Raw genomic sequence first — 16,645 nt, forward strand, 5'->3', positions numbered from 1 at the left:
CACACACACAGAGAGAGAGAAACTGACACTACTGAAGGAAATACTGAACACAGAAAGAATACAGGAGTTTCACAGTCAATGCTCTAGGAAGATCCACAAAACAGGGAGGAGGAGGTGAAGACCGAGGAAAATATCAGTATTTTTACAGCCATGAATTTGCCACATTCACTACACCGCTGTTGACTAGAGTAGTGTTTCCAATGGAGAGTTTTATTAAAGTTTTCAAACATTATATTTTATGCATTGTTTGTCAGAGAATACAGAGCGAGATGGGAGCTCCCATCTCTTCAGATGACACGGAGCCTGGAATTGACAGAAGTGATGCTATTGTCCTCAAGAAGATACAGACTGGTTCTGTGATGGCGCGTGTTGCCTTTTCACACAAAATATTTTCCAGAAAGCTTTCTGAAAACTTCTGTGACATAAGGGGTACAAAAAGGGATTTACAAAAGAATTGAACCATTGCAGCCAAAAGGCAATGGTGTACCAAATTGATTTGGGGCGCTCCCCTTCAGCATAAGCAGAAAGAACAATTGTGGACAGACAGTATGGAGCCCAGCAGATGGCAAAAGCACCCAGCAGGATGGCCAGAGACCTGGCTAACTTCCTGCCTCGGAGAAGTTCCGTGTGCTCCCTTCGGTGAAGCGCTGAGGCTTCAGATTGCAAGAGGGAACCCACTTTGAAGGCATTGCTATTCGTGTGAGTTCTTAAAGACACCAGAAGACTGCTCTTTCTTCGAGGACATTTTAAATGAAGAGATGTGGCTGATTCCTTCGATGCAGGAAGAGGTGTCCTGGAAACATCCCCAGCTCTGGGTAAGTGCCCAGAGTCACTGGAAGAGGTGGGGATGAACCCCACATGGCTGCAGCACCTATTCAGACTCCCACGCTTCCACAGACTCCAATAAATTTGCACATTGAAATAGGCCACTGAAATGACAGGGACCAGGAATTCCAAGAATGTCGTAATGGCAAGTATGTACCACTTTGAAACAAAGCCAGGCTCACATTCGTTTGTGACCGTGCTGTTGCTCTTCCAAGAGTTTGAAATTAGAATCATCGGGCCATTTACCAAGAAAGCCAGTATCCAAACAGCAGCCATCTGAGCGACAATCTTCAGACTGCCGGTGTGCTTAGCCCTATAGGTCACCTACAATAAATCAGACAAGTTGGTTTTGTTTTAATGAAGATACATGGAGCACATGGAGCATCACGCAGGACTCACAGCTTCCAGGGATGTGCAAGAGACACATCGATTAACATGGCATTGCAGCTGTGCCCAGGCGAGAGATCAGTGGTGACAGAACCTGACTAAGATGGTAACTTTAATAAATTTCCAGAGAAAACAAAAAAAATGCAAAGTTAAGTTTTGAACACCATAGCAAGGCCAAGGACACTAAGATAAGAAAGAAATGTTCTCAAAGCCTGGTGTGGTGGCATGAGTTTGTAATCCTCGCACATGTGCAGTGGGGGCGGGAGGATCCCCGAGGACTCCTGCCAGGAAGTCTAGCCTAATTGGTGAGCTCCTGTCTCAAAGGAGGTAGATAATAGCTGAGGTTGTCCTCCAGCGGCTACACACACTTGCACACACATGGCACCTCCTCACACATGAACACATACATATACATACATGAAGAAGGTGGATGGTACTTCTGCTTACCACATGCATGCATACACAAGTGCATGTGCAAGTGTATACACAGGCAGAAAGAAAGAAAAAAAGAAAGACAAGGAAAGAAAGAAGGAAAGAAAGGAGGGAAGGAGGAAGGGAGGGAGGGAAGAGTGAGAAAGGGAGGGAGGGAGGGAAGGAAGGAAGGAAGGAAAGAAGGAAGGAAGGAAGGAAGGAAGGGAAGGAAGGAAGTGTTCCTGACTCTAACAGTTACTGAAACTGAACACACCACAGTTCTCTGCAGCCTAGAACGTGACAGGTGTTCTCTTCAATGAAACAATAATACAATCAGTGTCAAACGCATCAGAGTGTGGGATAATGTTTCATGAATGAAGGCAATGTATCTTTGGAAATTGATATCAATAAACAAGTACAGAGAAGCATGTGTAGCATATTCTAGGGCTAAACATACTCTGCACCACAGTCAGTTTTCAAGAGTTGAAGGCCATGGCTTATCTGACTCCGATACTCAGGAAGAATGGAAATATACTCGGCCATTCACACAGCAAGCCCGGGGTTAAGCCAGAAACAGAAAGCTCTTACACGCCTCCCAAGAGACTGTGAACACACAGAAGGCTCTCAGCTATGTAGGAGAGATGCTCCAGGTGTCTGAACACTCCAGGGCACTTCTGCCTGTAAATGTTTCTGTCCCAGCCAAAACTGACAACAGGCCATTGCCACACGATTAATAAAAACCCACAGACAGAAAAGCAAAACAGCCAGCCACTGGCTCTTACCTCTACCTCAGTCTGAAAACGGTGATCCTGCTTCCAGGAATCCTCAGAATGAGATTGAGGTTAATTTAAGTCATAATAGTTAGTTAATAATAACCCTGAGCTAATAGACTAAACACTTTATAATTATTATAAACTTCTGTGTGTTTCTTTGGGACTGAATGGTTACAGGACCAGGCAGGACAAAGACTTCCATCTACGGGCCATGACTACAGCAAGTGTCAGTGTGTGTGTGTGTGTGTGTGCGTGCGTGCGTGCGTGCGTGCGTGCGTGCGTGTGTGTGTGTGTGCGTGTGTGTGTGTGTGTGCGTGCGTGCGTGTGTGTGTGTGTGTGCGTGTGTGTGTGTGTGCGTGCGTGCGTGCGTGCGTGTGTGTGTGTGCGTGTGTGTGTGCGTGTGTGTGTGTGTGTGTGCGTGTGTGTGTGCGTGTGTGTGTGTGTGCGTGCGTGTGTGCGTGCGTGTGTGCGTGCGTGTGTGTGTGCGTGTGTGTGCGTGTGTGTGTGTGCGTGCGTGCGTGCGTGTGTGTGTGTGCGTGTGTGCGTGTGTGTGTGTGTGTGCGTGTGTGTGTCAGTGTGTGTGTGTGTCAGTGTGTGTGTGTGTGTGCGTGTGTGTGTGTGTGCGTGTGTGTGTGTGTGCGTGCGTGTGTGTGTGTGTGTGTGTGCGTGCGTGCGTGTGTGTGTGTGTGCGTGTGTGTGTGTGTGCGTGTGTGTGTGTGTGCGTGTGTGTGTGCGTGTGTGTGTGTGCGTGTGTGTGTGCGTGTGTGTGTGCGTGTGTGTGCGTGTGTGTGTGCGTGTGTGTGTGTGTGCGTGTGTGTGTGTGTGTGCGTGTGTGTGTGTGCGTGTGTGTGTGTGTGTGCGTGTGTGTGTGTGCGTGTGTGTGTGTGTGCGTGTGTGTGTGTGTGCGTGTGTGTGTGTGCGTGTGTGTGTGCGTGTGTGATGTACACCCGTATATGACTTTTCTGAGGGTGACAAGGCCAGGCTTCCACGAGGAAAGATAAAGTTGGGTTCTGTGAGTGAGGGTTACCCTCTGTGATTGTTGTGTCAAACCTGAAATCTTTAAGACTATCTTTGAAAATCTAAAGGTGTGTAAAGACCAATCATTCTGCCAGGCGGTGGTGGCGCACGCCTTTAATCCCAGCACTCGGGAGGCAGAGGCAGGTGGATCTCTGTGAGTTCGAGGCCAGCCTGGTCTACAGAGCTAGTTCCAGGACAGGCTCCAAAGCCACAGAGAAACCCTGTCTCGAAAAAACCAAAAAAAAAAAAAAAAAGACCAATCATTCTGAATCAGGAGTAAATATCTCCATGAAGATATCAAATCCAGGGCCCTGCACATGCCAGGAAAGTCCTTGACTACTGAGCTACATCCTGGCCATTCGTGGTCAAGGCAAGAACTTGCTCTTTAGCTCGGTCTGACCTTGAATTCATTGTCCAGCCCAGACTGCTCTTAAACTCAAGGTTCTCCTGCTTCTGAGTCCTGCAGTGCACACCTGTCACCGAACCAAGGACTTTTGTTTTGGTTTGGCTTTATGTTCATGTATTTTTATGTGTATGGTGTTCTGCCTGCACATATGTGTACCACATACATGTGTGATGATGCCAAAGGTCAGAAGAGGGCATCTGACCCCCAGGGACCAAAGTCACATTGTTGATGGTTGAGAGCCACAGTGTGGCTGCTGGGAACAAAACCAGGCTCCTCTGAAAGTGCAGTAGTACAGAAAGAGGTTTTGTTTGATGGTATACTGTAGCTAGCAGTCTCTCTGAAACTGTGAGATCTGGAAGACTCGCCATTCCAGGCCCCCCCCATGTCCTCACTTACAGGAAGAGAGGTGCCAGCCACCTCCTTTCATTCGCTCTGATTTTTTCTGTGAGTTTTCAAATTTCAGTGTACATATTTCCTAGTTCTAAAGAGAAGCAGGGTGAACCTTTGATTCAGTGTGCATGCCTGCCAACGGCTGTCAGAAAGAGGATGTGATAAGTATTTTTTAATGTTTTTTTAACTATAAAGAAATATGACTGCACCATCACCAAACTGCTGGCATTTTTGAGAGTAAGCTCAGAAAAGAGCTGGCCAAAACGGTACCGACCACAAGCTGCCACGCACAGCCCACTCTTTCACCTTCTCCTTCGCGTGACACTAATTACTACATCTCTTGCACTAAGTCTAATGGTTATGAAGATGGGAACAATACCCAGATGGTCATAAAACTGCATTTAGTTTTTTTAATTGCTCTGTTCAGTCTTTGTAATGGCATAAAGCAATATGCTTAGAGATGCCCTCTCTCTTTCATTATGCATGAGGCTGATTGAGATAATGGCCATCTGAGGGACTTGAGAAGAAGGTACCAATCTCATCATCTCTTCATCTCTGGGAGCAGTCTTGACAGATGACAGTCCAAGCCTTGCTGGAGCCTAGACCCAGGTGATGAGTGACCTCTCTGAAGTCAATCTAACCATCCACAAAACATGTACATTATTCAGGATATTGCTCCCTGCCCTGCGTCCTTCCCTACCCCAGTAAAAGAACCAAACATTCTGTCAGCCATATTCCATCTGGGAGACAGGGAGGCCCACTGGAGCATTCTGGTATGAATAATGAGATGAGTTCCTGCATTCAACTGCATTGAAGACACCTCTAGACAACATTGTGGCCATCTGTGTTGAAGTTTCATTTTCAAAATTATGGTCTACGAAATGTCTACTTCCCAGGTCTAGGTCCCTGTTTCCTGTCACCGTGCCCTCTACTTACATCTATCACAAAAGTGAGTTTCCCACTAACACTGCCTGAGAGTGCTCAGGAGTCGGGGATTTATCCAGACAAAGAACAAGAACCCTCTTAGCTGCCCTGCCACTGCTCAGAGTTCTGTGTATCGGCTCTGCCCTGCACCTCAGCTCTGTTCAGGAATGAGGTCCAGCCCCTATGTCTTAGCCTTCACTGCCAGAGAATTTCTTAGAACAAAACTAGGGTAAGCTGGGCGGTGGTGGCACACGCCTTTAATCCCAGCACTCGGGAGGCAGAGGCAGGCGGATCTCTGTGAGTTCGAGACCAGCCTGGTCTACAGAGCTAGTTCCAGGACAGGCTCCAAAGCCACAGAGAAACCCTGTCTCAAAAAAACAAAAAAAAAAAAAAAACAAAAAACAAAAAAAAAAAAACTAGGGTGAGCACACACTTCCTCTCTGGGTATCATCTCTTTGTAACTCTATTAGCTAACTAGATAACATGCTGTCCTTTTTGTGCCCACTAACTTGAGAATAGGCTCAAAATCTTGGCCAACCAGTGGAGAAAGTCCGAGGCCCCTCCAGGAAAGGTTTAAGGGGTGGGCTGGCTGCAAAGATGGCCCAGGAAGAGCACTGTGCCTTCCCACAGCTACACCCAGCTGTAACTCCAGCTCCAGGGTGATCTGAAGCCCCCTGCTGGCCTCTTCAGGCAAGTGTACTCATAGGCACATATTACATGGATGTACAGGCACATAATTAAATTTTTTTAAAGGATTTATAAAGATTTTTTAAAATCACCTTTAAAAATTTAAGGTACAAATGAGAAATGTTCTGATTTAACATGGCTTTTAAACACTTTACTTCTAAAACAAGATATAATATGCTTTTTCCAACATAGCCAACTAACTGCACCGAAGAATTCACTGAACAGTGGTTGCCTTTATGCTGTGTGAAGCCCTCTGATTGTGCCTTTGTACTTTTTTCTAGTCTTTTCTGTTGTTCTCCATTCTGTGTTACTTTTTTTTTTGTTTGTTTTTGTTTTTCGAGACAGGGTTTCTCTGTGGTTTTGGAGCCTGTCCTGGAACTAGCTCTTGTAGACCAGGCTGGTCTCGAACTCACAGAGATCTGCCTGCCTCTGCCTCCCAAGTGCTGGGATTAAAGGCGTGCACCACCACCGCCCGGCCCTGTGTTACTTTAATAGATAAGAAAGAAAAGAAAAAAATCCCAACTGGTTACAACCCACTCAACCCTAGGACAAGTCCAGCCTTTGGAAAACAGTGACATTATTGGCGTCTGCAGCATCAACAGAAACATCCCCAGTGCACTGACACGGAGGAGGCCCAGGGCAGCCAGCAGTCAGCTGGCTGTGTTCACCCATACAGACTGCATTGACTGCGGTGCGCTGATACCGGAGAGGCCCCAGGGCAGCCAGCAGAGTCAGCTCACTGTCCTGTCCTATCCATTTTACTCTTTTTCCTGGCCAAATTGTAGTTCAGCTAGAGACCACATTTTCAAACTCCCTTTGCAGTGAGGTGGCATTATGGGACCAAGTCCCACCAAAGAGATGTGAATAAAAAGAAAATCTTTTCCTGTGGACTTCTCTTCTAGAATAGAAACCAGAGTGCCAACAGTCAAACTTTCATCAGGCAGAGGGTAATGGCCTAGAGTAAAGTCATCACACTATTGTCCACGAAACTAATCTGGCCCACCACTTGTTTCTATAAATAAAGTTTTATCAGCACCCAGCCAGTACACTGCCCTCCATACACACACCCCATAAATAATCTGGGGCTTTTCTGTGCTGCAGCAGAGTTCAGAATATCACAGGTGCTACAAAACTGAAAATATTTACTCTTGGGCCCTGCCGGGATAATAAATGCTTGCTGCTCCCTGATCTATCGTGGGCAGGCCACCCTGTTAATGAGGGGCTAGGAGGTCCCAGGATGACCTCCTGGAGTGGAACTTTCTATCTTTTCCAGAATATTCTGTGAGCACAAAAGAAATTTGTCTATAAAATGCTGCTTGTGCAGCAGTATTTTAGAATCTCTTTGTTCCAAAAGTTATCTTTCATCTAATCTAATTTCTTGCTGTGTTGGGTCCTCACAGGTAGGAGCTTCGGAATCCTCTCAGCACTGCCAGCGCAGTATTTGGTCAAAAGTACAGAACCCACGTATCTCTGCCACTGCCTCCACTCCCCAAGTATTTAATTCTGCATTTTAGCATTTAGCAGAGTGAACCCCAAATGGTCCCCAAAGCTCTGAGATCCTATGATCCAGGATTAAATGAAGTCAGAGACTGAAAATAGGGCTGGAGAGCTTGTTCAGCGGGGCGAGCACTTGTCAGGCAAGCATGAGGGTCTGAGTTCAGATCTTCAGAACCCATGCGGAGCAAGCCTCCAGTGCAGCATCTAGAACATCAGCTCTCCCAAGGGGAGACAGGAGTCAGGTACACAAGAAAGCTCAGAAGTGCACAGGCAGGCTAGCCTGGAGTACACATGGAAAAACAACATAGCAACCCTAGCTCAACAAAGTGAAGGTAAGTCCAACAGCTTAGGCTGTCCACTGATCACTTCTCCGTGTGTGTGTGTGTGTGTGTGTGTGTGTGTGTGTGTGTGTGCATGTGTATGTGTGTACACATGGAAAAACAACATAGCAACCCTAGATCAACAAGGTGAAGGTAAGTCCAACAGCCAAGGCTGTCCTCTGACCTCTTCTCCGTGTGTGTGTGTGTGTGTGTGTGTGTGTGTGTGTGTGTATACATACTCACACACACGAGAGACAGACAGACAGACACAGAGACAGAGAAATTTATTTTTCTCTAACACATTATATCCCAAATGCAGTTTCCCCTCCCTCCCCTCTCCCAGATCCACCCCTCCTCCATTATTTTTAAGACCACGAATCACTGCCCCACATTTCTGTGACTTCTCTCCCCTTGCCCTATTTTCTCCTTCCTTCAGTTGCTGGGAGATTTATTTTGCTTAAGAATTTCTTCTAAGCCACCCAGTAGGCTCCAGATTTTGGCTGAGTTCAGCTTTCTCATCACGTCCTGCTGTGTTTCCTGTCGTCTGTGCTCAAACCCATTTGCTCACCCACTCATTCTCGGAATCTTTCTAGTTGCCCAGAAAGTTCTATCTTGAGGAAAATATCGGGGTCTCAACTTGTCCGTGAGGGTGAACCCACAGACATCCAAGCTACTGAGCACTCGATCTGGCACTTCTCACAGTTAGCCGTGAATCTTCTTTGGTCCTTTCCTTCCCATTTCAAACACCCATGGGGAGAGTTAGCAAGTCCACACAGAATAAAAGCCAGTGAGGACTTTAGGCCAGATATCAAAAGAATGAAGAGTTTCCAATTTGTTCAGATCCCTTGGATTCATCCCCAACATTTCTAGTACATGAAATATGCATGGCGTAGGGACCCAGAATTCACAACGATATAATCTTCTATGGAAAGTAAGTTAACATTATGACTTACAGCATTTGAAACTGACTGGTATCGATCGTAGCTAATGAGGACAATATTGTAGACAGATGCTGTACACAAAAGATAGTCAACAATGAGCCAAAACGTGCAGATTTCACTTCCAAAATTCCAGGTAAACACTGTGTGAGGGATGTACAGAGGGATGGAGATCGCACCTGTGCAGGGAGGAAAGGAATTAAAAATCAATGTTGGGACAACACGATGGCTAAGTCACTAAAGATACTTGCCACCAATCTTGACAAATCCCAAAGCCAAATGACACAAGGAGAGCCCTAACTCCTGCACGTTGTGCTCAAACCTACTCTTGAATAAAATGGCATGCTATGGTACAGACACACACACACCCCACTCAATAAATATTTAATCAATTTTTAATTAAAAACAGTTCACATCACTGACTACAAAAAAACTATATTCTCATGTATCATGATATGCCTGAATTCACTGAAAATAGCTTAGTTATCACTAGAATTCGATAACTGTCCTTTAAAGATGTTTATGGAAAGCCTTGGTCTTCAGCATGGGAGGATGGCGCGGCATGGGGACGTTTAGGAGAAGGAGCTTAGTGCGAGGTTTTTAGGTCAAAATTGTGGAACAGAGCTCTGCCAGGCTCCCCACCCTTCCTGGTTCTAGGTGTAAGCGCTCACTCACACACCCGTTGACATCCACCACCGTCGGGAGTCAAAGCAATAGGCCACCCAAATCTGAATTTGAACTCCCTAACTGTGATCTAATATTTTCCCTTCTAAGTTCTTTGCCTCAGATATTTTTTTTGCAGTAAAGCTGTGCCAACAAAGCTATAAATAAAAACGTTAGTTTTTGCCCCCATGCACTCTTTAGATCACAAACAGCTACTGTGAGGGCTCCTATGACTTCCAGGTAAAGTACATGTTCTAATCATACTTCCATCAAAAGTCACCTGTGTGCATTTGTGCCCCAACCCAAACATGGTGGCTCACCCCTCCCACAGCACAGCACAGACCATATTTTCCATCCCTTTCTCTTTGCCAACATTGTTCTTCCCAGAGCGTCTTCCTCTTTGTGTCTTTGTGCTGGGGATCAAATCTCGGGCCTTAACTAGGCACATACTGCTCTCCTCCTGGCCTCCTCTTCACTAGGGAACTGCATGTATTTCTGTCACTCTTCCTGCAAATCTGAACATCCACTTCCTCCAAGGCCTCTGGAGGCTCTTGGGCTGAGGTGATCCCTCTGCCACTTACACTCTCAGCAGCTTTGTCATTGTTTTACAGGGTTTTGTACGTGTTAATTACATACACCAAAGAGTTTCATGATGACATTATCATGCATGAAAATAATGTTTTCTTATAGTGTTATCTTCACCATCCATCCTCTCCCCAATCAGTCCCCCCTTTCTCTCTCTCTCTCTCTCTCTCTCTCTCTCTCTCTCCCTCTCTCATCTCTCTCTGTGTGTGTCTCTCTTGCTGTCTTTTGTGCATGTGTGTGTGCACATGCAATTGCGCATGCACGAGTGTACATATGGATGCACATGGATGCAGGTTCATGCACCTAGGCATGGGCACATGTGGAGACCATAAGATAATGTCAGACTATCTTTCTCAATTACTTCTCAACCTTAAGTTTTGAGACAGGATCTCTGGTTGAACCTGGGGCTCCCTGCTTAACCCAAACTGGCTGGGGAATAAGTCCCTTGGAATTCTCTTGCATTTGCTGCTTCTTAATGTAGCATTGGTGTCACAGGCAAGCACTTCATGCTCAGTGAGAGAGGACTGCACCCCGAATCATCTCTCCAGCCCTTACATGTGTTTAACTTTGCCATTTTCTCTTTTCTCTGTACTACTTGTATTCTGCTTGATATCATGGTCTTCATTTCATTTGTCTTTCCTGGAGATTAAAACCCTGTCACAGACCAATGTTATTTGTGCTCCTTATGTCTACATTGGCCACACAATGTTTGTGCTCCTTGTGTCTACATTGGTCGCACACTGTTTGTGCTCCTTATGTCTATGTTGGCCTCACAATGTCTTGTGCATTCAACTTAATAACAGCTGATGTGTGTTGGTGACCACATGTCAGGAATCACGTATCATCTTACAAAAAAAAAAAGAAATTAAATGAAACAAACACAATCTCATTTAAACATACACACAGAAAATAAACTATCCTCTAACTGCATCCCTACAGGAACTTGGTGAGTTAGGAAGCAGGCAGATTTAACAACTAAAGAGCCTAGTGTGACGGGCACAGCTGCAATCTTAGCATTTGGGAGGCGGAGTCAGGAATGTTATGGTGAGTTTGAAGTTAGCCTGGAGTAAAAGGAGACCCTGTCTCAAAAAATAAACAAAAACAGTTAAAGAAACTAATAACTGAAAAAGGAGACACAAAGCAAGATCCAGTCAGCTGGTGGGCCCCAAAGGAGGCCATCGAGATCAAAACCCTTAGGTAGCTACAGCCGTCCTTGACAATGATCAAACAGCAATTCAACCATGGTGACTGTGCCCAGCGCTGACACGGTTGGCCAGGGAATGACTATGCTGGACTGCCAGCTCTTTGGTGCCACATCAGACAGGTGTCACTACTGGCTGGGGATGTGATCTTTTCTGTGGCTGAAACCTGGTTCTGTGGTGTGTCTGCATATTTTATCGGGCCCTGGCAGACCTGGTCCTGCTCTGCGTGAGAAGTAAATTTCTTCATCATGAAGAACAATAGTAATGGGGACAGAAGAGCAAAGGCGAGCAGAAGGAAACAAGCCCTGTCCTCTCTCCACGGGGCAGGCTGCCAGGCTGTAGCAAGGATGGCAGACTTGGTGTTTGTACCTGCATTTGCACCCAGATGGGAGACAGGACCACATGGAGGAAGAACTGGGTGGTCAGTGCTTTTACAATACTAGGGATAGACCCACATGTAGACAACTAGTCTACCATTGACCTGCATTCCCAGACCTGCTTCACTAGAGATAGACCCACATGTAGACAACTGGTCTACCATTGACCTGCATTCCCAGACCTGCTTCACTAGAGATAGACCCACATGTAGACAACTGGTCTACCATTGACCTGCATTCCCAGACCCACTCTTACTGTCATTTTTGAGACAGAGCCTAAACAAAGTTGCCAAAGCTGGCCTTGAACTCACTCTGTAGCAAAAGCAGACTGAGATCTTGGGAGTCCTCGTAGAGCAGTGCCCCAGTAGCTGGGATTATAGGCATCACCAACTGTCTTCCATTCCCACATGTAGTTCAAATAACATGCTGGCTTTACGTTTCAGCTATAGGGCAATGTGGTTTATGTGGGGTTTGGTTTATTGACAGGATCTCACTATCTAGGCTAGGCTGCCTTCAAATTCACTGTGTGGCTTGGGCTGTCCTAGAACCTGTGGTCCTCCTGCCTTAGCCTTCCTCCCTGCCTGGGGCTGAGATCACTGGCATACACTGCCAACCTTGGCTCCGTGCTTTCAATGATCAGTAAGCTTCCCTGTGGTGACTTTTACATCATCAGGCGGGGAGCAGGAGGGCAAGTGGGCCAACTACGGCAGAAAGAAGAGCCCCAACTTTACCTGAGATAAAGTACCTCAAACTGAAACATTCGTATTTTGGTCCATCGTGTGGTTTTCAAAGTTCCCAGCATGCATACTTTCCACCTCTACACTAGCTTCTTCCACAGAAGTGAAATCACTAGACGTGACTGACTTAAAGATTAAGGAGGGAGATCTGAGGGAGATCCTTTTCCATTATCTTTCTGAATTCTATGAAAGAGGAAGTATGTGCTAAGGTTTCTAGAAACAGTTTTAAATAATAGCTGGCTTAGAGCACACTAGTGTGTTCCTGGGGGAGGGTTGTGTGTGTGCAAGCATGCGTGTCTGTGTGTCTGTATTTGTGTCTTTGTGTGCCTCTGTGTGTCTGTGTGTGTGTCTATATGTGTCTTGTCTCGGTGTGTATGTGTGCATGTCTGTGCTTGTGTCTCTGTGTGTGTGTCTATATGTGTCTTGTCTCTGTGTGTATGTGTGCATGTCTGTGTGTCTCTGTGTCTCCTTGGGGCCTTCTACTTTATTTTTGAAGACAGTGTCTCTCCCTGAACCTGGAGCTCCATGACTTGGCTAAATGAGGCAGATAAATCCATCTGCCCCTCAGCTGCTTTCCTTCCAAACCACTCACTCCATCCTTTGGCTCACATGCACTGCACACCTTCTCCGCACATCCTTCCAGCTTGATTCTTCTGGGTATTCTCTTCCCTCAGAGAGCTGCTCAGAGAGCTGCTTCCGCTCGGCTGTGTTCTCAACCGGCGAGCCCTCCATCTTTACACTGAAACCCCCCTCGTCCCCTCCCCTGCCCTCTCCCCCACTCTCATCTCACTGTATTTTTCTTGTCACCTCTAAAACGCTACACAGTTTTACTTATTTATGCCGTGTATTGTGTCTCCCTGGTCTCACACCTGGCAGAAAAAGAAGTGCCCCAAGGGCAAGACGTTCCGTCCATCTTCTAGCTTTGACTCCTATAACTGTCACAGAGTGAACTGAGGACAGCGGGCAAGGCCAGTTTCCCTTAAATCTGACACCAACCTGGCACTCCCTCCTCCAGCAGCAGCAAGCAAGCGGTGAGAGGAACTCCTTACAACACTACTGGCTGCATGGATCCCGGCGATTCATCTCTGACCAGGGAGGAGTACACAGGGTGCTGGGGACTGTGTGCTCACTCCACTCCCTGCCTTACATGCAGACATTTTAAGACTCGGAGCAGCTGTAGAGAAATGGAACCTCTAAAGGAAAAACTGAGGGTAAAAGTCATAGGGTGGGACCCTGATTTAGTACACCCATATCCACACAAAAGGGGACAACCGAGAATTTGCCTGTCTTTGCAGGCATCCCTAGAGGCCGGATGAAGAGAAAAGCAGCCGGAGCAAAACTTCACCAGGAACCAAATTTGCTAGGACCTTGACCTGAGGCATCTCTGCCTCCAGACGTGGGTGAACACAAACTCCCTGGGGTTAAGCTTCCAGCCAGTGGGGTTTGTTTTGTTTTGTTTTGTTTTGTTGTTTTTGTTTTTAACGAGCTAGGGTTTTTCTGTAGCTTTGGAACCTGACCTGGAACTCACTCTGTAGACCAGGCTGTCCTTGAACTCACAGAGATCATCGCCCCCCCCCCAACACACATTTTTTTTTTTTTTTTTGGTACAGAGTTTCACTATGTAGCCCTAGCTGGCCTTGAATTTAGGATTCTGCCTGCCTCCGCCTCCCCAAAGCTGGGATTAAAGGTGTAGTCTAACACTCCCAGTCTGTGTGCACACATTTTGAAAAGAAATAAAAGTCCTGCTTGGTCTGCTCATGACATCACGCAGCAGAAAGAAGCTGTTCTTTGCCAACTCACGTGAGGGTGAAAGGGACCACATCCATAGGGCCACTCCTCAGAAGCAGGCACAGCTCCTGGCCAGGTACTCAAACCCCAAATGGAAACACCTCCTTGTTTTTTACCTTTGACCACACACAGAGACACTCATTCTTAACTGAAACCATCTTGGTTTGAAAGTTCACAGTTCAAGGCTCTCTTATCTTTTGGCCTCACCCTTCCCTAAGCCAGAGTTACCAGCGCCTCACCCACTCTGGGCCAAAGTGCAGCACCTCTTTTAAAAGCTAAGTGTCTCCTAAGGTCCTATGATTCTGTGCAGGAAGAAGACAGTGGTGATGTGTGTTTTTATAGGAGACCATTGTCTGTGCCTGTACACACTCGTAAATCCACATGTGTAAGGTGAGCAGGGAGAACAGTGTAAAAGGATCTGTGTCTAGCTGAAGTATTAGCCAGAGAGACAAAATGGAAGAGAGAAAGCGGGAAGGACTACCATTTGTTACAACACAGTGTTCGGGCATCCTCTTGGCAGTTTCATCCTCCGAGTTGGACTTTAATATAAACACAAGCTTCATACAGCTATGTGGATTTAAATCACACACACTAGCCCGAGGCCCTTCACTGTCAGGAGAAAGCAGGAATGTTAGATTGGTTAGTTCCCGTCATCTGTGGCCTTTCATTTCTATGCTTGGTAAGCTCCACTCCACAATGGCATTACGATCTGAAGGTCCTCACCATACAAAGACAACTTCAGCCCTTGCTTCCTCTATCCAACCATTTGAAGAGCAGCCAACCTGTTGTGCACACTCAGGAAAATACACACAATGCTTGTGGACTGTGCCATGGTTGAGTCTTGGAATTGTCTCCCCATCTCTATTTCTAGAAATCCTATCTGAATCTCAGGGTTGCTCTTGGGATGCCACCATCCTGTAACCAAGTGTGCCCCATCTGTTCCCTCGTGTCCACAGCACTCTGTGCATCGTCATGGAGACTCCCAGTGCTCCACACTCCAACAGTCCTGTGAATGCCATCTTACATCCCCTGTCACTGAAGAAAGAGATGAACTCACTCTTCCGTGCATTCTCTGATTACTTAACAGCATGTGAGTGCCTAACTATGTTAGTGTGTACTGTGTATGATACAGATACTGGTGAACTCAGTTTGAGTGGAAATATCTGTCAAGGCATCAAAGAGAGAGGACTACCATTTGTTACAACACAGTGTTTGGGCATCCTGTTCAGAGTTTCATCCTCCGAGTTGGACTTTAATATAAATACAAGCTTCATACAGCTGTGCAGAAAAATAGTGTGGCCATCCCAAGAGAAAGTCTCCCGGCCCCTCTAAGACACATCAGTCCTCTGAAGTACTGTGGTCATCCTGCGATGAGCTTTGTGAAAGGAGGCGAGCATGCCTCGTCAGTCCAGCAAGCAGAGCACTGTGCTCACAGAAATGGTAACGACAAGGAAGTGAAACGAGTTTTAAAAAATATTTTAAGGAAAGATGAATCTGATATCTGTGAACCCTTGCAATCGCTGCTGCTATGGTACCCTGTCGCTTGCAAAGTAGCTGCCGGCTGGGTGTGTACGATTCTGCTCTACACAGTACCCTGAGAGCTGCTCCATAGTTCATCCCACTTCCTGATCATGCTGGCTCCCAGCAGACATGTGACTCCTGTCACTTCAGCACTGGATACAAAGGGAACTGTACTTCTTAGGAAAGTATATGTATAAGTCTAAACATGTTAGAAAATAGTTCTGAGAACAAGCTAATGGTGACACTAAATAATTCTAGAACTATTCTGGACTCATTTAGTCTATAAAAAAATTAAACTGTTTTCAGAGCAAACTTCCCCTATTAGCCATGTGCACAGAATTCCCTTTAAAGTAGCATAACCACCCTCTACTGCGTTCTAACACTTTAGTTTTTCTTCTTAGCCCCTTCCGATCCGTACAGTCCATGAAATAACAAGACCTTAAGGTTTCAGAAATGAATGAGAGCTCGAAAAGACTATTGGAAATAAAAACACAGAACTTACCCACGAAGAAGTCTGAAATAGCCAAATTAAGTAAAAAATAATTACTTCGATGTCTAAGGTTTTTGTCCACCACAAAGGCTAAAATGACCACAGCATTGCCCAACATTATAGCAAAAGCAAGCAGGGACATCAGAAGGGCCAAGGAGACTTTTGCAGTCAATGTCAAGCTGCCAGAGCTGTTTGCTTCCAGTGGCATGCTGAATGACGCTCAGCAGGGCAAATCCACCTGGCCAGGCAGTTCTAACAAGCCTGCTTCCCAGGCAGGGGCCATCACATATATAGAGTCTCCCACTCAAAACAACACCTTCGAATAGAATGATGATTTCACACGACTTCCTGATTATTGATAACAATCAACTTGTGGCTGCAATTTCCCTTTAACTGACACTGAAAATGTGTTTCCACAAAAACAACAAAACGTTTCGTCTTAAGAAAGGCAATGGGTTCATCCATTTCATCTATTTCCCAGGGAGAGAGCAATGTTTTATAGCATCTATAAAATATGGTTTATACATCTTATGAGCCATAAGCTGGGGTTGAGGAAAATTGGAGATATATATATATATATATATATATATATATATATATCCATATATCCAGCTGAAAATTGTCTTCTGGCCACAAGGGGAAAGGGGGGCAGAGGACAATCCTCCCTGGTAGATAGCATTAAGTAAATGCTTGCAGAAGTCTTCAGA

General features: G+C 45.9%; 1 protein-coding gene across 2 annotated transcripts; it reads right to left on the bottom strand.

Moving 5' to 3' along the window:
* Window positions 1-333: 333 nt before the first annotated feature.
* Hrh4 (histamine receptor H4) lies at window positions 334-16,146 on the bottom strand. Of its 2 annotated transcripts, none has more exons than XM_041660645.1 (3): window positions 15,951-16,146; window positions 8,591-8,754; window positions 334-1,149 (listed from the first exon to the last, which is right to left on the bottom strand). In XM_041660645.1, exons 1-3 carry the CDS (start codon window positions 16,144-16,146, stop codon window positions 334-336), a joined length of 1,176 nt encoding a protein of 391 aa, XP_041516579.1. The 2 variants fall into 2 exon arrangements, with proteins under 2 accessions (XP_041516579.1, XP_041516580.1); XM_041660646.1 differs by lacking the exon at window positions 8,591-8,754 and adding an exon at window positions 12,773-12,792 and having other exon boundaries at window positions 334-1,032.
* Window positions 16,147-16,645: the final 499 nt, after the last annotated feature.

This window comes from Microtus oregoni, unplaced genomic scaffold (genome assembly GCF_018167655.1).
Source record: "Microtus oregoni isolate MIOR12 unplaced genomic scaffold, Mior012 000011F_ref0000422, whole genome shotgun sequence".
NCBI lineage: Eukaryota > Metazoa > Chordata > Mammalia > Rodentia > Cricetidae > Microtus > Microtus oregoni.